At 45.1% G+C, this 21,538-nt stretch overlaps 1 protein-coding gene across 1 annotated transcript in view; it reads left to right on the top strand.

Annotated features, from left to right (window-relative positions):
* Nucleotides 1-21,253, top strand: part of DNAJB14 (DnaJ heat shock protein family (Hsp40) member B14) — a 60,071-nt gene extending 38,818 nt beyond the window's left edge. The window contains exons 7-8 of the mRNA XM_082243199.1: nucleotides 13,307-13,473; nucleotides 20,669-21,253. Of these exons, the coding sequence (XP_082099325.1) occupies nucleotides 13,307-13,473; nucleotides 20,669-20,793 (292 nt within the window). The 3' untranslated portion in view covers nucleotides 20,794-21,253. The remainder of the gene's footprint in view (nucleotides 1-13,306; nucleotides 13,474-20,668) is intronic.
* Nucleotides 21,254-21,538: the final 285 nt, after the last annotated feature.

Genomic DNA, 21,538 nt, shown 5'->3' with positions numbered 1-21,538 from the left:
CAACTAAAAATAAAAAGGTGCCTAAAGCCCCACTGTGGTTCTCTTGCTTTGATCCACCATCACCTCACAGCACTTCAGTGATGTGTTCTCAAAATATCCAGGGATTTATATCACCCATATAGAGAATTAAAGCCTTCCTGTACTTTAAATCTAGTGAGGTAGATATTGTTTGTTAACAAGAGACCAGATTTTTTCCGAGATTCCCTAGTATGCATTACCCTTCATTCTGCTAAGCTTCTACTGGGGGAAAGGTTAGTGAAGTCCTAATAACTTTTCATGGCAACCTTCCATTCTCCTACTCCTCGGAGTTGGTGGACCCCATAGACGTATACTTTTACAGGGCAAATTGTATGATCAGTACGTGACCTTGTATCTCTTACTACATTTCCAACCTGTTCCAGACTAAGGGTTTTTTTTTTTTTTCCAAGGTTACTTCTTAACACAGGAAAAGCAGGTTGACCTTGTTAGGGAACTCTAATATAGCTTTCATTTCAAGCCCTGATCTTCAATACCCCTCAGTAGCCGACTAAATTTGATACCTCCCAGGAATCTGTAATGCAGCCTCTTCGTCAAACATTTAGCTTCGCTATGTTGTATATTCAGACCAAGGACTTTTCTTTTTACTATAATTCTCAACATAGTTTTTGCAGAATTGAACATGTTTTCATGCCAATACAACAATTGCCCTTCGGTTGCGCAGGATAGATATCTGTACTACCCCCAGACAGATTAAAGCTCTATCCTGTTGCTTTGTGTCTTTTCATGACATATCAACTTTTATACTTTTATTTGGAGGTTAAATGGAGTCCCTCCTTAACCACTTCTGGACCGGAAGGATTTGCCCCCTTAATAACCAGGCCATTTTTTTGCGATTCGGCATTGTGATTCTTTAACGGAAAATTGCGTGGTCGTGGAACACTACCGAAATAAAATGGATGTCCTTTCTTTTGGGGGTATTTGATCACCTGTGAGATTTTTTATTTTTTGCTCTATAAATAAAAAAAAAAGAGCGACAATACTGATAAAAAAAAAACAACAATATTTTTCACATTCTGCTATATAACATTCCCCCAAAAAAATCTAAAAATCAAAAATTTTCATCCTCCTAGACCAAATTGTATTCTGCTACATATTTTTGGTAAAAAAAATCGCAATAAGCGTATTTAAATTGGTTTGCGCAAAAGTTATCGCTTCTACAAACTAGAGGAAAGATTTATCCTTTTTATTTATTTATTTTTTTTTTACTAGTAATGGCGGCGATCTGCAATTTTTAGCGGGACTGCGACATTGCAGCGGACAGATCAGACCCCTAACGGACCTTTTGGACACTTTTGGGGGGACCAGTGACGTTACTACAGAAATTAGTGCTAAAAATATGCACGGTTACTGTAATAATGACATCGGCAGGGAAAGGGTTAACTTAGTGGGTGATCAAAGGGTTAAATGTGAGCCTAGGGGAGGGTTTACTAACTGTGGGGGGGAGGGGCTTGTGAAATGACCGTAGAGACCTATGATCCTATATAGAAGGATCACAGGCGCTCTGTGATCATTTCAGAGAGCCGAACGGTCAGCTGTGTTTACAATTTACACAGCTGACCGCCCTTCTCTCTCAGCGGGGAGCGATCACGGGTGCCTGGCGGCAATCGCAGCTGCCCACTCAGGAAGTACCTCAGTTTTGTAGCAAGCAATGAAAGACCCCATATAAGAGGGGAGGGACCTCTGTGTCGTCCCCTGATGTACTTCAAGAAATGAATTTTACAGGTAAGTATGAATTAAAAATCCATTTTTCTTTTCATAGATCACGGCACACAGAGCCTTAAATCATAACATATGGGAGGTCCCAAAGCAATGCAAAGCAATCACGAAAAAAAAGCTGCTAGTTCCGATAACCTTCTAGCCGAAGTAATCGAAATCAAAAAGACCAGTTTCTTGGTCAAAAGAACCAGGGGAACCTGCCCCAGAGGTTCAAAAGGCTGTTTTTGCAAAACTGCCAACACCAAATTTAGGTCCCAAGGACACAACGGTGGCTTCCCTGGTGGAAGCAAATGCACTATTCCCCGGACAAAGGTATGAACCAACGAATGGGAAGCGAACGGTTCTTGGAAAAAGACAGATAAAGCTGAAATCTGCCCCTTAACCACTTGCCGACTGCCTAACGCCGATCTACGTCGGCAGTCAGCCCCTCACAGGCAAAGTGACGTAGGGCTACGTCACTAGCTTGTGAGGGTCTAGGGAGCGAGCGCGCGCCCCCGGAGGCGCGCTCCCGCGTGGTCACGGACCCCCCCGCGCGTGTGACCAGGGGACCCGATGTCCGCCGGTCACTCGGCGATCGGCGGGGGAGAGGGAGAATGTCAGGCAGCTTGTGTAAACAAGCCACCTGTCATTCTCCTCGCTGTAAAGACACTGATCAAACGGATCTAGTATGTAGATCCGTTGATCAGTGTCCTTACAGCTCAAGCCACAGCCAATCACAGTAGAAAGCACGCCCCTAGGGATACACACAGCCCCTCCCTCCCAAATAAAGTTAACCCCTTCACAACCAGTGTATTTTTACAGTAACAGTGCATATGTATAGCACTGATTACTGTAGAAATGTCACTGGTAACCCCAAAAGTGTCACAAATGTCAGTCAAGGGTCCGATCTGTCCGCCCCAATGTCGCAGTACCGCAAAAAAAATCGCAGATCGCCGCCATTACGCGTTAAAAAAAAAAACAACAAAAATGACAAAAATCTTTCCCTTTGTTAGTAAACGCGATAACTTTTGCGCAAACCAATCAAAATACACTTTTTGCGATTTTTTTTTTTTTACCAAACATATGTAGCATAAAACAAATTGGCCGAAAATTTTAAAAAATTTTGATTTTTACTTTTTTTTTGGGGGGAATTTCATATAAAAAAATGTGAAAAATATTGTTATTTTTGCAAAATTGACGCTCTTTTTTTGTTTATAGCGCGTGATCAAAAAATCGCACAGGTGATCAAATACCACCAAAAGAAAGCTCTGTTTGTGGGAAAAAAAGGACGTCAAATTCGTTTAGGTACAGCGTCGCACGACCGCGCAATTGTCCGTTAAAGTCACGCAGTGCCGAATCGCAAAATACCCCCTGGTCAGGAAGGGGGTAAAATCTTCCGGGGCTTAAGTGGTTAATCGTGATCAGGGCTAATTTCATATCTACCCCTGCTTGCAGGAAGGATAGAATTATCCCGACAATATACAGTCAGGTCCATAAATATTGGGACATCAACTCAATTCGAATCTGTTTGACTCTATAATGGTTTTGAAATGAAACAAACAAGATATGCTTTAACTGCAGACTTTTAGCTTTAATTTGAGGTTTATTTACATCCAAATCAGGTGAAAGGTGTAGGAATTGCAACAGTTTGTATATGTGCCTCCCATTTTTTAAGGGACCAAAAGTAATGGGACAATTGGCTGCTCAGCTGTTCCATGGCCAGGTGTGTGTTATTCCCTCATTATACTATTTACAAGGAGCAGATAAAAGGTCTAAAGTTAATTTCAAGTGTGCTATTTGCATTTGGAATCTATTGCTGTCAACTCTCAATATGAGATCCAAAGAGCTGTCACTGTGGTGGATGACCGAAGAATTCTTTGCCTGGTGGAAGAAAACACCCTTTACAACAGTTGGCCAGATCAAGAACACTCTCCAGGAGTTAGGTGTATGTGTGTCAAAGTCAACAATCAAGAGAAGACTTCACCAGAGTGAATACAGAGGGTTCACCACAAGATGTAAACCATTGGTGAGCCTCAAAAACAGGAAGGCCAGATTACAGTTTGCCAACATCTAAAAAAGCCTTTACAGTTCTGGAACAACATCCTATGGACAGATGAGACCAAGCTCAACTTGTACCAGAGTGATAGGAAGAGACGAGTATGGAGAAAGAAAGGAACTGCTCATGATCCAAAGCATACCACCTCATCAGTGAAGCATGGTGGTGGTAGTGTCATGGCGTGAGCATGTATGGCTGCCAATGGAACTGGTTCTCTTGTATTTATTGATGATGTGACTGCTGACAAAAGCAGCAGGATGAATTCTGAAGTGTTTCGGGCAATATTATCTGCTCATATTCCTCCAAATGCTTCAGAACTCATTGGACGGCGCTTGACAGTGCAGATGGACAATGACCCTAAGCATACTGCGAAAGCAACCAAAGAGTTTTTTTAAGGGAAAGAAGTGGAATGTTATGCAGTGGCCAAGTCTATCACCTGACCTGAATCCGATTTGAGCATGCATTTCACTTGCTGAAGACAAAACTGAAGGGAAAATGCCCCAAGAACAAGCAGGAACTGAAGACAGTTGCAGTAGAGGCCTGGCATAGCATCACCAGGGATGAAACCCAGCGTCTGGTTATGTCTATGCATTCCAGACTTCAGGCTGTAATTGACTGCAAAGGATTTGCAACCAAGTATTAAAAAGTGAAAGTTTCATTTATGATTGTTAATCTGTCCCATTACTTTTGGTCCCTTTTAAAAAGTGTGAGGCACAAACTGTTGTAATTCCTACACCGTTCACCTGATTTGGATGTAAATACTTTCAAATTAAAGCTTAAAGTCTGCAGTTAAAGCACATCTTGTTTGTTTCATTTCAAATCCATTGTGGTGGTGTATAGAGCCAAAAATATTTGAATTGTGTCGATGTCCCAATATTTATGGACCTGACTGTGTGGGGATGCCATTTCCTGGCTTCACTCCAGGCAATGTAGGATCTCCAGACCCTGTAATAAATATTTCTAGAGACTGGCTTCCTGGCGTTTTATCAGTGTATGAACTGTGGGGCTAGACACACCCTGCTCTTCCAAGATTAAGGCTTCAATGCCCAAGCCATCAAATTTAGAGATTGTATAGTAGGGTGGAAAATCGGACCTTAAGAGAGCAAGTCCGGACGCAGTGGAAGGGCCCACCTTTGGATTTGTGCATTTGTCCTGGGATCTATGTTTAAATAGAAGTTTTTGCTTCTTTTATTATTTTCTGCTCCTGTGAGAACTGCTTCTGTGAGAACTACAATCAACTGCTGGACTGGGCGACGGACTGGAAATCCTAAATCCTTACGGTCTCCCCAGTCAGGCCAGCGAGTGCCACCTGACCTCAGCTCCGCGCTAGGTCGGCCGTGACATAGCCCCACTGGACTGGGGCTGGCCGGCAAGTAAATGCCTTGCAAGGACGGACAGCCCTAGTAAAGACCTGAGTCGCAGCGTGCCTCTGGCCCACAGCACCCCCATTCCAAGATGGTGTGGTGGTCTGCCTGGAGTGGTGCCCACCCGGTTCCATGGAGTGGTAAGTAGTGTCCCTCGTCTCCCTTGGTGGTCTTTCGAGGGGGAAGTGGGCCCCTCCCTGAGATGGTAGGACCCCCCGGGTTCCCCTCCATCCCACCTCTAAACTGTCACTGTGGGTCTTATTAGGCCACGGCTTTGCAACTTACTCATGGCGGACGGTTCGAGCTGCTGGCCAAGCTGACAAAGCTGCTGACGGGCATCCGCTTTCCTGGAGCGGTCTGCTCCGCTGGGGCTGGCGACTGGGCACCCTCAAAAATTTAGGCCATGGATTGTGGCCTACTGGAGCACGCAGCCGCTTTGGGTGCCACCATTGTGGGGCGGCCTCAGTGAGTGTAGCCGAAGCCTCTGACTCTCTCTCCCTGGGCATCTGCCGGACTGTGAGACCGGGAAAATGTGGCGGGGCCTCCACTGTAATTTAGGCTGCGGCCTGTGACCTGCTGGGTCATATGGTCAGCCTGGCGCCTCCGTGGGGGCGCTTCATTTTTAGTAATGACAGTGTAGCAGCCATTACTGTGTGGGTGAGAGTACTCTGCCTGCGCTTCTGTGTCATGGCGAGCGCCCTCCTCAAGGGGGCTGTGTCCTATTATGTCCTCCTATGCGGGGGGCAACCCTCTTGCTTTTTTGCGGGGTCTAATAGGTGGTCCTTTTGTGGACCTTTGGCCGGCGTCTCCTTGAGGGACAGAGGTCGGCCGCCTCCCCTGCTTGTTATGTTTTCAGGGTGAGCTTGGCACCTAGCGACCCTACTGGGTCTGCTTCCACACACTTCGAGTGCTCTGATAGTGCGGCTGATTCTTCTTTTACTGCATATGCGCATGAAAAGGTGGTGGTGGATGCACTGATTGTAGCGGTGCAGGAAATTTTATACATGGGGGATGCAGCTGCTGCTGCGTCGGAGGCGCCAGTCCCCATGGTGCCCACAGATCCTCTAAAGCGGCAAAGATTTTCCCGCCTACTGTGACAAAAAAGTGTCACGAGTCAGTGGAGTTGTCCTAAACGTTATATGGCGGTGCCTAAGCGTTTTCGATAGATGGTATCCCCTGAGGAGTCGCTCTTGAATAATTGGGCAGTTCCACCTGTGGTGGACTCTCAGGTCTCCAGGCTGAACAAATCCACCTTATTTCTAGTGGAGGAGTCTCTGGTTTTTAAAAGATTTTTTTGACAGGAGAGCTGAGACTTTGGTCTGCTACATGTTTACTGTGGCTGGTTTGGTCCTTAGGGCGGTGTTCACCATAGCATTGGTGTCACAGACTTTAACAGAGTAGGCAAAGCTTTTGCACCAGCATCTGGAGGGGGAACAGGTTCTCCCTGCCTTTGCGGAGCTGGCGGACCAGTTGGTCCAGGGGTTGCAGTTTGTCTGTGATGCCTCTCTGGATTCGGCTCCATTAGTCTCGGCGCAGGATATTCCTTGAAATGCTGGTCTGCGGACCAGACTTCCAAGAAGGCCTTATCGGATCTTCCCTTTGTGGGAGGGATCGCCTTTTTGGATCCTCCCTCAATGATATTAAGCAGGATCTTAAAACAAGGGATCTAAGTCTGTAAGGACCTTCTCCCGAGGTTCCAATGGGACCTGGTCTGGTAAGCTGAGAGCGGGTCTGTGGCGGTACTCACGTCACTGGGTGTGAAAGACAGATACTTAATGGTTTGGATTGCTTCAAATGGAGTCTGTGTTTACTTAAAGTGGAGTTGCACCCATTTTAGTCGCTTTAGATGTATGTAATCCCCTTTAAAACGACTTTTACCAATGGAAAGTTTTTTTTTTTTTTGCTAGTAAATCCCTTATTTTCTGCTTTATTTATCCTCTTCTCACTTCCGGGTCCGGTCGGCGATTACGTCATTCGGCGATTCGCAGTGTGTGCTGGGATGTATCTCAGGGCATGACATCTCGCATTATTACACAGGAGATGAGCTGTATTGCGTGTTCTGCCCCGCCTCCGCCCCTCCTCCTCTCAGTGAGCTGTATGTATGTAGTGTATTGAGGCCGTGCTCCGCCCCGCCTCCTCTCAGTGAGCGAGTACTGAAAGCATTATATCCTCACTGAGCTCACTTAGAGGAGGCGGGGCGGAGCATGGCCTCAATACACTACATACATACAGCTCACTGAGAGGAGGCGGGGTTGAGGCGGGGCAGAGCACGCAGTGCAGCTCATCTCCTGTGTAATAATGCGAGATTTCATGCCCTGATATACATCCCAGCACACACTGTGAATCGCCGAATGACGTAATCGCCGACCGGACCCGGAAGTGAGAAGAGGATAAATAAAGCAAAAAATAAGGTATTTACTAGCAGCAAAAAAAAAAAAAAAACTTTCCATTGGTAAAAGTCGTTTTTAAAGGGGATTACATGTAATCCAATTTATTAAAAATGGGTGGAACTCCACTTTAATATAATGTGTATTGAACTTTAATGTCAGAGATAGGCTCTCCCCATTTGTGTATTGGGGTGAGACGTGTATTCTGTTAAGCCTGTCTGTTCTATTGTTAAATGTTAATGAACTCACATATTTTTTGGTCCAGATGGCTAGATAATTAGTTCAGGTTAATTCTGTTTCTGTATACAATTTCATCTGCATATGATAATGTAATCAGGCAATCCCTAACCTGTGTGTGGTAATCCGATCAGGAGGGGGATGTGCTCATGTGTGTATAAATTGAGTGTGAAACTGTTCAATAAAGGAGAAGATTCAGTTGTCGGCTAGCTTTGTATTGGGGGCGGCTGGAAAAATCTGATCTCTATGTTCATGACTGGGAGAAAGCAGTATAATGATGGAAGTCCACAAGCACAGTGGGGGTTGTGGTTACGTTACAGGGTCCTTCCAAGACCGTGGACCTCCCTGATTCAAAACAGGTTGGTCCACGAGCTGATCGGTCCGGCTACAAGATTGAGTCTTCGGTCTTATCCTCCCATAGAGGTTCTTTCCTTCCAACCTGCTTTTTATCCCCAGACCGCCTGTGAAGTCTCTTTGGGGTGATGCAAGACTTGCTACTACAAGGGGTGGGTGATTGTTCTGGCCTCAGAATCGGAACATTGGGTTTTATTCAAACCTGTTTACAGGTCCCAGGAAGAAAATATTTGGACCTCAAAGCTCTGAACCGTTTTGTGCGGGTTCCTATGTTCCAAATGGAGTCCATTGTACGATAGTGGCATCCCTACATCAGGGGGATCTTCTGGCCTCTATCGATATCAAGGACGCTTACCTTCATTTTCCGATATGTCAGTCATCCGCGCCTCCTCTGCTTGCCGTGGGCGAGGAGCGTTCTAAAGAGGTCTTGTCTCTACTCTTCAGGTCTTCACTAAGTGTTGGCCCCGGTGTTGGCATTGTTGCACCAGCGGGGGATTGCGGTACTGGAGTACCTAGATGATCCTCAGTGAGCAGGGTCTTCGACTGCTCTGACGGACAACTGGGAGATTACCTTGTAGACTCTGCAGGAGTTTGGTTGGAAATTAAATTTCCAGGTATTGGCTCTTGTTCCGTCCACATAGTTAAACAATCTGAGTCTGCTCTGGACTGAGCCAGGGTGTTCCTCCCATGTGACAAGCTCCAGAATCTGCAGGATGAATTTAGCTCCTGTTGTCCAGCAGTCGGTCGTCTTTCAGGACTGGCATGAGGTGCTGGGTCTGATGGAGTCTACCTTTTTTGAGGCGGTTCAGTTTGCACTGTTCCTCACAAGACCTCTGCAAAGAGAGATTCATGCCATGTGGTGCAAGAATCCACAGTCTCTAGACAATGTCTAATCCTGTTGAGCCGGGGTACGAGAGGGTCTCTGATTCGGTGGCTTTGCTCTCCGGTGCTTTGACAGGGAAAATCTTCCTTCCCAATGGGTGTTGTATGGGCGCTTCCGTGGATCTTGGCAGGCTGTATATGAGTCGCTGCACCTGGGCAGCACTTGAGAGGAGAAGCTGCTCTGGAAGTAATAAAAACAAAAAGGCATGGCGCCTCTTAGTGCAGTAAGCCCAAAAAAGTTTATTAAAATAAGGGATTAAAAGCACTCACTTTAAGTAAGATGAAACATAAGCAACACAACATAATGGTCCGAGATCCATCCGGAATCTTCTTGGCCACTGTACTATGATGCGGACATATGGAGCTCCGCTTCCTATGTGTGCGTCCTACCAGCTGTGTGCGGCGTGAGATTCCTGGAGACAGACCTTGGTGAACTTGGCCTTTTAAAATTGTTACGCAAAATCCTTGGATCCCGGATCAACAACCTAACTCCCCTCTCTTTTCTTTAAGGACTAAGCCCCTGGAGGCCAGACTAATTATAATACCTGAAAAGCTTCATCTAATTCACTTTTTCCATCAGCGTGAAATCCCTGACTTTTTCTTCTCTTGATATTTATAAAGTGCTTAACTCCCTCTCCTGGGACTATTTGCATTACTTTTTAAGCCAAAGAAGTCTGGATGGTTCCATACTTTGTGGATCCATACTTTATCCATACTTTATGGATATCCCTCCTCTCCTTATGCCACAGTTCGATATGCGAGGTATCTCTCCCAACCATTTAGAATCTTCTGAGGCAAACCTTATCTCCTATCTTTTACACACGTATATCTTTTCCTGGCCATTGAGTTTTTGCTATGGTGTTTTGGGACAATCTTGACATCACTGGGTTTTTGAACGCATCTTTTACGAATCATCAGACTGTGTAGACCTGCTTGCTTCCCTTTCCAGCTTTAGTCAATTAAAATAAATCCACATCCCTGATTATCACATTTTTACCCAAGAAGGTTTCCCAAATCCTGTCCCACTGCCCTTACTGCTGGATGTCTTCCAAATTGGGACTATCTGGGTAATAAACTTACACTTCATACTTATTTTTCTGTGAGTTATTGCCCTTTTCTGAGATCCTTGACTACGTGATTACAGTCTTGGAAATTCCAGTCCCTCTCAAGGATAGACCACATAAATTCGGTAAAAATGACTCCCCTCCCAAGATCATTATACATAACAAATATAATAAAGGAGAAAATGCACTTCTGAAGCAGACGCAGATAATAAGAGGGGACTTTCTGAATTTGCACACCATGGTTGAGGATACAAAAACATTAATAAGGCTCCTGGGTTGGAAAAGTACCACTATTTACAACTTAAACATGAACTCTTGACCCTTAGAAGGAATTCAGAATTTCTTTACACTACACTAACTTTAGTCCAAGCATGTTTTCCTGTACTCTCTGGGATTCCCTAGACTTAAATTATTTATCTCTCCTAGCCTGAATACTAGGCCCTCCCATTCCCCTCATTTCTATGTTCAGAAATTGGAGCAGGATAATAATAATTCAGTAGACTGTTACAAAATCAGAATCGCAAAATGTTCTTTTACCACAATGGTTATGAAAGCTGCTTACAAGGTTCTCTTTTGGCTGTTTTCGGTACCTGCACAAATAGATTATGCTGTCCTGAATCCTAGTGACAGGTGTTTTCAGTGATTTATTGCCTTTTGGTGGTCAAAATCTGACCTCTGAAGTTGGTTACCTTCTGGTCTAGAATATTTGGCTTCCTCCAAACCTTGTTTAATGTAGTAGTCACACAGGACCAAAGGATAGCCCTTATGCATTGCATAATCCTGGAACCTTATTCCTATCAACGGTTCAACAGAAACTAGCAACCTGTTTGTTCCTGGTTGTTAAACATACAATATTCAGAGCGTGGAAGCAATCTAGTGTCCAAGTACAGGAGGTTAAGTAATGTTTTGAATATGATGCTAGTCAGTGAAAAATTGTCTAATATATCCTTAATTAATTGCAAGCTAAATTCTTTAACCTATGGGAACCATGGCCTACCTACGCCTTCCCATTTTTAACACCTTGAGCCGGAGTTATGTCTGGCTCTTTATTTTGTCTTTGAGACTGAGTCCATTTGGGAGGCGTTTTATGTGGCAATTTTACCTTGTCTTTTTCCCTATCCCCTATTGTTTCCCCTCCGTTGCTCATTTCTGCCCCCTTGTTTCTTCCACCCCATCCCCACCTTTCTTCTCTTCTACCCTTCTGATTTTTTTTTTTTCCCTACATTACACAAGCCGACTATAGACAGAATCTCCCAAAATTTGAACCATATATGGGTAGCCTGAATGTACCCAAGTTGATCAACTGGCTTACCCCACTGGGAGAACAATAGATCCACAGGAGGGATTCCCTTGTCAACATGGTTTGTGTTAATGGGGGGAATCAAGCAATTTTTGTGGTTGCAGGAAAGAAAATCGCGCAGTCTATGGCCGGCCTTAGTCTGTAGGATTCTCTGTATTGGATGACCTCTGTAGGATTCACTGGTTTCTTCTACATATATAGGTGCATATCAAAAAGTAAATTTATTTCAGTAATTCAATTCAAAAAGCGAAACTCATATATTTTTTATATAGATGCGTTACACTGCGATAAATTTCAAGCATTTAGTATTATGGCTTACAGCTAGTGAAAACCCAAAATTCAATATCTCAGAAAATTAGAATATTAAATAAGACTAATAAAAAAAAAAAAAATTTAGTACAGAAATGTTGGCTTACTGAAAAGCATGTCCATGCCTGTGGCACTGCTGAAGTGTTATCAAAGCCCAGGTTGCTTTGATAGCAGCCTTCAGCTCATCCACATTGTTGGGTTTTGTGTGTCTCCTCTTCCTCTTTATGATACCCCACAGATTCTCCATGGGGTTTAGGTCAGGCGAGTTTGCTGGCCAGTCAAGCACAGTGATACATGAATATTAAACCAGGTATTGATACTTTTGGCAGTGTGGGTAGGTACCAACTGCCAAGTCCTGCCGGAAAATGAAATCCGCATCTCCATGAAGCTGGTCAGCAGAGAGAGCATGAAGTGCTCTAGAATTTCCTGGTAAAGGGCTAATACTGACTTTGGACTTAATAAAACACAGTGGACCAACACCAGCAGACGACATGGCTTCCCAAATTATCACTGACTATGGAAACTTCACACTTGACCTCATGTAACTTGGATTCTGTGCCGCTCCACTCTTCCTTCAGACTCTGGGACCTTGATTTTCTAATGAAATGCAAAAACTTCCACAGTCTGTAAAGATTTGGCTTTTTCACTTTTGGGTTTTCACTAGCCATACCGGTAATCCTCAAAATTAAAGTAAGAAATGGTTGAAATATCACCCTGTTTGTAACGCGTCTATATAAAATGAGTTTCAATTTTTGAATTGAATTACTGAAATTAACTTGTTGATAGCCTAATTTTAAGGAGATGCACCTTTAGGCCTCAGATGACCATATATGTGTTTGTTTATAGACGTTGTGTCCTGACTGTTACCTCAACCAGATGTCCTAGGCACTGCATGGGGATCTTGGTTGTTCTCTGTTTCTATAACCAGTAAAAATGATTGCAACAGAAAAAAAGCAGGTGCAATAGAGATCCGTTGGAGGAGTGGGGGGAGGTGATCACTGGACCTGGGCTTTATATTTAGGGGAAAAAAATTCAGTATATCTGATCTAAATCTTATGGAGTCTTGTAAGCAAGCTGAGGCCAGCCATAGACAAGTCCAAAACCAAATGTTCTGTTGATGGAAAAACTAAAGTGGCATATACTATTGTGCCATCCCTTTTTTTTTTTTTTTTTAAACAGAACCCAGCATGTTGGATAAGGCTTTCGATTGCAGCACAAAAATTGCATGTCACAGCTGGCACACTAATGATGCGAAAAATGAATACCCAAGATTTTTTGTTTGGTTTTCGACTCCTCTATGATCTGCTCTGTGATGACCTAAAAATGCAATATTCATTAGTGACCAGCATGTGTGGGTGTATTTTTTTTTTTTTTTTTTAAAGACCAGAACTGCAAATTCGAGGGGGGGGGGGGGGGAGTGCACTTTTTGTGCAGGTCTTAATAGATTTCTCAGCCTCATTTCTCTTAATGGTGGAGAGCATGTTCAATAAACAATCTTTTCATACGAGAACGCAATTTTTATTTTTAGATTTGCCTTATTTGTGGGGTTTGCCTCTTTGTCATTGGAGCAATGCTAATGCTATTGTTGGTTTATGAACTGGTTCTCTGTCTGTTCTCAGTGGTCAAACCATCAAGCGCCTAACAGAAAACCTTCAAGTACCATACTATGTAAGCAAGGATTTTCAGTCTGAATATAGCGGTATGTCACTGCAGAAGTTAGAAAAGAATATTGAAGAGGATTATGTGGCTAATGTAAGGAATAATTGCTGGCGAGAAAAACAACAGAGTAAGTATTTGTGGATTTTATTTTGTTTGTTTTAGTTACTGTATGGCCAAAAGTTTGAGTCCATAGCCATCAAAACTGTATGAGCTTTCAGGACATCCCATACCAAAACCATGGCAGTTAACCTAATGAAGTTTTACCCCTTCCTCCTTTTGCAGCTAACAACCTCCACTCTTTTACAAAGGCTTTTCAAAACATTTTAAAACATGTTTGTGAGAATTTGTGCCCATTGAGTCAAGAGTATTTGTTAGGTTGGGAACAGATGTTGAATTAGAAGCCCTAGCTCACAGCGGACATTTCAGTGTAATCCCATGGTCAGCAAGATTCGGGACTCTGTGCACACCACCCAAGCTCCTGCAGACCAAACCCCTCAACCCTTGTCTTTCTGGATCTGACTTTGTGCACAGAGGCAGTCTTGCTGGAACACAAAATACTCTTACCCAAACTGCTGCCACAAGTTTGATTCCAAATCACCAAGTGTGAATGGGACTTTAAAGATTAAACAACTGTGAGAACAAATATTGTATTAAAAAGAAAATATGGCACAGTATGTTTTATTCTCTTGGGGGTAACATCTACTTTTAGCCTGGGTTCAGACTGGTGCGGTGCAGGGAACTAAATTGGATTTGGTCAGGAATCGCACCACATTCCTGTTCAAATTACATGCGATTCTTTGCAGTGCGATTTGAACCTTTTTGTTTTGTATGGCTCAAATCGCACCGCACCTGCACGAAAAACATGCATGCATCTTTTCTTTTTTTTGCCATGCTGGAATTTGATCACATAGGTGTTCACAAACCAACTATCGTTGGTACTATACTGCATGCTGACACGTGACCTGTCCAACCTGACTTGCTTTTCTTAACTGCTTTTTTAATGCAACTTAACCGAACTACGTTACCAAGCTCACGTTTCTTGCTTACAGATAGTGTGCACTAGTCAGTGTATGCAAAGACACTTTGACTCAGTGCAGAGTGAAAGACCATATAGGATGTTTATAGGAGCATCCCCACTCTATAAAATCTTGTGCTTATGCAGCTCATGCCACTTTGCACACCAGTGAACAGAATCGAGTACTTAAGCCAGATTCTGCAATGTTTAGAAGAACATGTGTGACTGGTTGGCATTGCATCCTGGTTACTTGAATGTTACTGACTGTGTTAAAGAACAATGAAGTAGATGCCTTTTTTGTATGTCTAGCAACTCACTCAATTTTAGGATGAGGCGAATGTTGAAGGAGAGATATAGCCATAGCTCTTTTGGCTATACTTCTGGGGATCACAAGAGTGCAGTTCATTCTGCACTCCTGTGACCCATTTTCAGCCATCAGCAGGCTAAATTCCGCTGAGGTCACAGTGCCAGCCTTAGTGCTGAAAAGATATTGACCTTCTGGTCGACCCAGAAGCCTAGACTGGCAGCTGGCTCAGTGAGCGATGAGAGCCTGAACCAGCTGCTCGTCCAGTGAGCGCTGGAGGAGCAGAGAGTCGCTGACTAAGACCGCATTCACACTGGTACGACTTGGACCGCGACTTGTCAGCCTGACAAGTCGCGGTCCTCACGCTCCCATTGTGTAGTACAGGAGCCGTTCTAATAGGAGCGACACAAGTCGCTCTGACTTCGAAAAAGGGTCCTGTACTACTTCGGAGCGACCTGGAGGCGACTTGCATTGACTTCCATTATGTGAAGTCCGTGCAAGTCGCGCTGAGCGCGACTTCACAGGTCGCCCCCTAAGTGGGAGCGACCTAATGTGAACGGAGACTGAAAGTAATTAGCTCTTTGCTCATGGAACACTGAAAGCTGAGCGATCCGCAGTCTTGATTGCTCAGTACTTGGACCGATTCTGCATCCACCTAGGTGAGTGTTAATGTTTTAACTTTTAAATTCTCCAGCCACAATGGTCCTATTGCTCACTAAAGCAATTTTCAATATATTTAAATCTGTAGCTATCATTCAGAAAAACAAATCTTGATCTTGTCATGAAAGTCAATGTTCAGACACTTTTTGTTATTGGGGGGGGCAACACTCTGTTCCTGTCTATTTTTGTTTTTATAGTTTATTTGGAGAACCAATTAAAATGTTTTCTTTCAAGTGGTTGTAAACCTCAAACATGAAATATGAACAAAGCATATCCCTCGGTACAGGCGTTCCCCAGGTTACAAAAAAGATGGGGACTGCAGGTTTGTTCTTAAGTCAAATTTGTTTGTAAGTCGGAACAGGTACATTTAAGTTTAGCTTCAGCCAAAAGAATATTAACGTTTTTTGGATAGCATAGGGAAGGTTTAACACCCCTGTACAATTTGTTTAGCTGTTTCTACCCTGTTAAGATTTCACCTCACTTTCTATCCCTATGACAATTGGATTTTGAAAATTTTGGGTTGTGGAAACAAGGATTAGTCATAAAGCTTCATTGGAGACACCTTTTTCCCATGATAACTCTTACAGGAGTGAATTTCCCTTCCTAGGGCTAGATTTCTACTCACTTCCTGTTGTCTTTCAATTTGTAAGCAGGGCCATCCTACCGAATGGGCATGCTGGGCATTTGCCCGGGGGCCCCACCTTCCCAGCGCCCTAGCCAAGCATTAGTCCCGATTTCCAGTGTGCATCCCGCCGCCAAACTTAGCAGGTGGCAATCGCCTGTCAGCCCTGCGCTGCTGTTAGGCCACTTGGGCCGTGGAGGGGGAGCCCACAACTGCAGGAATGCCTGTCTGCCTCCACAGGAACAGGCACACACAGGACAGTAGTGTCTGACTCCCAGCTGTGTGTGTGTTCACCGGCCGCCGAACTTGGAAGCTGTCATTAGCCTTGCACTGCTGTACCAATAAATATCACCTTATCGATAATTTTGCATTTTTATTCTCGTGGGTGATTGTGTTGGCATGGCCCCAGTGGATTGCATTGTCTGGCGTCCTTTAATGCTCTTAAGATGGATCATGGCACGGTTTGTGACTAGGAGTCGTTTGTAACCCGGGGACCGCCTGTAGTGTGTACTTGTCTCAATCCAGGGCACTAAAACTGCCATCTAAATTAATTTTTAATATATTTAAATCCTGTAGCTTTTATTAATCATTTTTTTTTTTCTTTTTCCAACCAGAGGTGCTCATTCAAGATGGGTGGGGGAATTCTTTCCACTGTATCTTTCTATTCTGAAAGGGGGAAGACTTCCCTGCCACAGATCAGTACTGTAGTCTATAGCCTACAGTGCTGCTCGAGCAACAAATATCCGACAAGGCTATTAAACAGAACAGATGAATTTTGATCCATGTATGAGCAGCTTTAGTGTTATTTCTGTCTGCTGCCTTGTTCCTCTGCTATCTGCATGAGTCACTTCTGACAAGTTTTCCTCACGCTAACAGAGAAAAAGGTGACACGGGAGGGAGCTCCAGCACACATCCTGTGACTGACAGCCTCAGCTCTGTTGCTGTGTCCCTTCCCTCCAGTCAGCTCTCCTCACTGAGCTCTGCAGAGTAACTTCAGCTCCCCACCCCCGCATATTTTATCTCAGACAAGCTGTATAAAATATGCAGTTTTCAGGGCTGTAGAGCAAATCGCTTCAGATAAATGGTACATATGTACTGTAGGAGGATTTTTTATCTCTGGCCAGTCACTTCACTGGGTATATGTAAGGGTTTACAACCACTTTAACCATTTTGCTGCCAGAGCAGTTTTTTTTTTTTTTGCACACATATGCTTAAAGTGCTTTAAACCCATATACCCAGTGAGATGACTGACCTCAGGTGATTCATAGAGATGAAATAAATCCTCCTACATAGGTTGTACTCGTTTATCTGCAGTCTTCTCTACATCCATTCAAAGTCCAGATTTGATAAATCTTGTCTGAGCATTCAGAAAAAAAGGGGACAGGCAAGAGCTCAGAATGCTGATTGGAGGGAAGGGACCAGTGGCGTACCTAGAGCATTTGGCACCCGGGTCGGATCCTATATCTGGCACCCCCCCCCCCCCCCAACTTTAAAATGTAAAAACACCCACAAAAAATTGTAATGTGTACAAGAATATTTTTTGCACAAATTTCACAGCCCCCCATCACAGTGCCCCTTGCAGTCTGCCCTCCGTCTCTCTCTAATCACAGTTCCCCCTTTTGCACTCTCTGCCTCCCCTGCACAGTCCTATCTTCAGCATAAATAGATAGCTAATATTATTAGCAATGTGTTTAAGTTTGAGTAAGAGATTGGAGACTTGCTAAAGGAGATATTCAGAGACTACAGACCTGATACAGGAGATGGTCAGAGACTGCAGACATGATACAGGAGATGGTCAGAGACTAAGGGCATGATACAGGAGATGGTCAGAGACTGAAGACAGGATACAGGAGATGGTCAGAGACTGAGGACATGATACAGGAGATGGTCAGAGACTGAGGACATGATACAGGAGATGGTCAGAGACTGAGGACATGATACAGGAGATGGTCAGAGACTGAGGACATGATACAGTAGATGGTCAGAGACCAGACGTGATGCAAGAGATGGTCAGAGACTGCAGACATGATACAGTAGATGGTCAGAGACTGCAGACATGATACAGTAGATGGTCAGAGACTGCAGACATGATACAGGAGATGGTCAGAGACTGCAGACATGATACAGGAGATGGTCAGAGACTGCGAACATGATACAGGAGATGGTCAGAGACTGCGAACATGATACAGGAGATGGTCAGAGACTGCGAACATGATACAGGAGATGGTCAGAGACTGCGGACATGATACAGGAGATGGTCAGACACTGCGGACATGATACAGGAGATGGTCAGACACTGCGGACATGATACAGTAGATGGTCAGACACTGCAGACATGATACAGTAGATGGTCAGACACTGCAGACATGATACAGTAGATGGTCAGAGACTACAGACATGATACAAGAGATGCTCAGAGACTGAGGACATGATAGAAGATAGAAGAGCACTAGGGGGGCCGGAGAGCACAGACGAAGCAGAGAGCACTGGAGGAGCTGAAGGGCACGGTGGGGGGGGGGGGCTGGAGAGAATTAAGAGGGGGTTTGGAAAGCATTGTAGGGGGGTTGGAAGGTACAGGGGATGGAGAGCACTGGGGGGGACAGGGAGTTCTTGGGGGGCAAGCAGGGAAAATCAGGGGGGTGGAGAGCACTGGGGGGGGGACAGGGAGAACTTGGGGGGGGGGGTGGGCAGGGAAAATCAGGGGGGTGGAGAGCACTGGGGGGGACAGGGAGCACTTGGGGGGCGGGCAAGGAAAACCAGGGGGGTGGAGAGCACTGGGGGGGACAGGGAGCACTTGGGGCCAGGCAGGGAAAACCAGGGGGTGGAGAGCACTGGGGGGACGGGGAAAACTTGGGGGGGCAGGGAAAATCAGGGGGGACGGGCAGGGAAAATCAGGGGGGTGGAGAGCACTGGGGGGGGACAGGGAGCACTTGGGGGCCGGGCAGGGAAAACCTGGGGGGGACAGGGAGCACTTGGGGGGCGGGCAAGGAAAACCAGGGGGGTGGAGAGCACTGGGGGGGGACAGGGAGCACTTGGGGGGTGGGCAGGGAAAACCAGGGGGGTGGAGAGCACTGGGGGGGACAGGGAGCACTTGGGTGGCGGGCAGGGAAAACCAGGGGGTGGAGAGCACTGGGGGGGGGGACAGGGAGCACTTGGGGGCTGGGCAAGGAAAACCAGGGGGTGGAGAGCACTGGGGGGGGACAGGGAGCATTTGGGGGGTGGGCAGGGAAAACCAGGGGGGGTGGAGAGCACTGGGGGGGACAGGGAGCACTTGGGTGGCGGGCAGGGAAAACCAGGGGGGTGGAGAGCACTGGGGGGGACAGGGAGCACTTGGGGGGCGGGCAAGGAAAACCAGGGGGGTGGAGAGCACTGGGGGGGGACAGGGAGCACTTGGGGGGTGGGCAGGGAAAACCAGGGGGGTGGAGAGCACTGGGGGGGGACAGGGAGCACTTGGGTGGCGGGCAGGGAAAACCAGGGGGTGGAGAGCACTGGGGGGGATAGGGAGCACTTGGGGGGCGGGAGAAAGCACTGTGGGGAGCTGAAGAGCATCGGGGGGGCTAAAGAACAGGGGGGGTCTAGTGCACGGGGGGGGGGGCTAAGAGCACAGAGGGGGGGATTAGGAGCACTGGAGGGGGGCCAGCAAAAGAAGTTGTATAGGAGGGGGATGGGGCAGCTGCATATAGATGAATTGATCTTTCCCTATTCTTCCTGCAGGAGGAAGAGGAGGAGAATCAGTTATTCAGCAGGCAGCTGCAGGAAGAATAGAGAAAGATGAATTCCTCTATATGCAGCAGCCCCATCCCCCTCCTATCCAGCACACACACCTGGGCAATGGGCACTCACCTTCTTCCCGCCTAGGCTCCGCCCCCTTCTTCACGCCAAGGTTCCGCCCCCTTATTCCCGCCGCGGCTCCCCCCCCCCCCCCCCTTGCAGCACGGACTGAAGGAGCTGCCACTGCAGTTGCCTTCACACTGCGGGATCTGTCTGAACACACCAGCTGACACCCCCCCAGAGCGTGGCACCCGGGGCGGGACGCCCCCCCCCCATTGATACGCCACTGGAAGGGACACACCCTCCCTCACACAGGAACAGCGCTGAGGCTGTCAATCACCTGGAGATTCCTCCCGTGTAACGTTTTTTTCTCTTGGTGTCAGGAAAACTTGTCAGAAATTACTCATGTTGAAAGCAGAGGAACGAAGCAGCAGACAGACATTTTAGTTCTGACAAAAAAGAAAATGAGTTTAACACCTCCCTCAAAAAATCTATATTTTTTTGAAAGCGACCCTAAAGAATAAAATGTTGGTAGTTGCACACGGTTTATTAAATGCATATTTTCAGGAAACATTACACTAAAATTAATTAATACACAGAAACATAATAGATAAATGATGGCACTAGAATTATTGCTCTCTCATGTGCTACAATATGGAATGTATAGTACAGTCTATATTTGTGTACATAGCCAAACCCGACAAATGCATTTCCATATGTATGTGCGTGTACCTGGGGGCATACATGCACATACATACGCTTTTGTCAGTGACCGTCTCTACAGCACATGCAGATTGCTCCTATGTTTTGTCTCCTAACAAAGCTGCAGAAAAATACCTGGTGTGTGAGTACACCAGATTATCATCCTAAAACCTCAAAGCAAAAATCGAATTCTTTTGGCTTAAATATATTTGGCAAAGTTCTAATCAAGATGCTTTTTTTGATTACAGAAGCTGATCTAATACATGCAGCAAAAGTATACCGAGATGATAGACTGCGAGTGAAAGCAGAGACAATAGCTATGCAATACTGCAAAGAACTTGAGCGATTGAATTCAATCTATCGAGGAGGATGATGAGCCACAAGCGATTGCATACAAATGGATATACTTTCTTCCTTGTAATATAAGAACTACTTTACTGTGGACAGCGAGGCAAGGAGAGAAACATGACCCAACTATCAAGCTCGTTGTATATTCCTGATACAACTTGAAGGTCACGGAGTCATTTTTATGGTTTTATGTTTTTTGGCTTTAGTTCCAATGACATGTAACAAAGTACGACAGTGTGTAAAATTTAGATACAACACAATGACCACATTTTTCCAGGTTCATGTGTGTAATGTAAATAATTCCCAGAGATGTCTTGTATATAAGAGTTATTGCATTTATATGTACATTTTTTCTGTCCCCATGATTAAAAGAATCCATTTAATGTGAATCTAACACCAAAAAAGTATTTGTTTTAATTGATAATTTTATTGTACCTGGTAAATTTTAACTTGATCTTTCACACTAAACATTTCCTAAAAGGTCCGTCTACTATTCCTGTTAAATTTAATCTGCAAGCCATTTTAAACAAAACCAAAAGCTCTGTTGTAGAGGAATCAGCACAAAATGCACGTTATTTCTGAGCCTTCTCTGTGTGCCTTATTTTCAATTTGTTACAAAGACCTAAACAATTGAGTACTGTCACCGATACTTTTTATTTGCGCTAATATACAATTTTTTAGGAGAAGCTTTTGGGGTATATCTCCCTTCTTCCTTGACGAAGGGAACATACCCCAAAAGCTTTTCCTTAAAAAAAAAAGTATCACAGATA

The sequence above is a fragment of the Pelophylax lessonae genome (assembly GCF_965119305.1).
Source record: "Pelophylax lessonae genome assembly, chromosome: 1".
NCBI classification, from domain to species: domain Eukaryota; kingdom Metazoa; phylum Chordata; class Amphibia; order Anura; family Ranidae; genus Pelophylax; species Pelophylax lessonae.
Note: the sequence above shows the minus strand (reverse complement) of the source record. Positions and strands in the feature narration are given on the sequence as shown.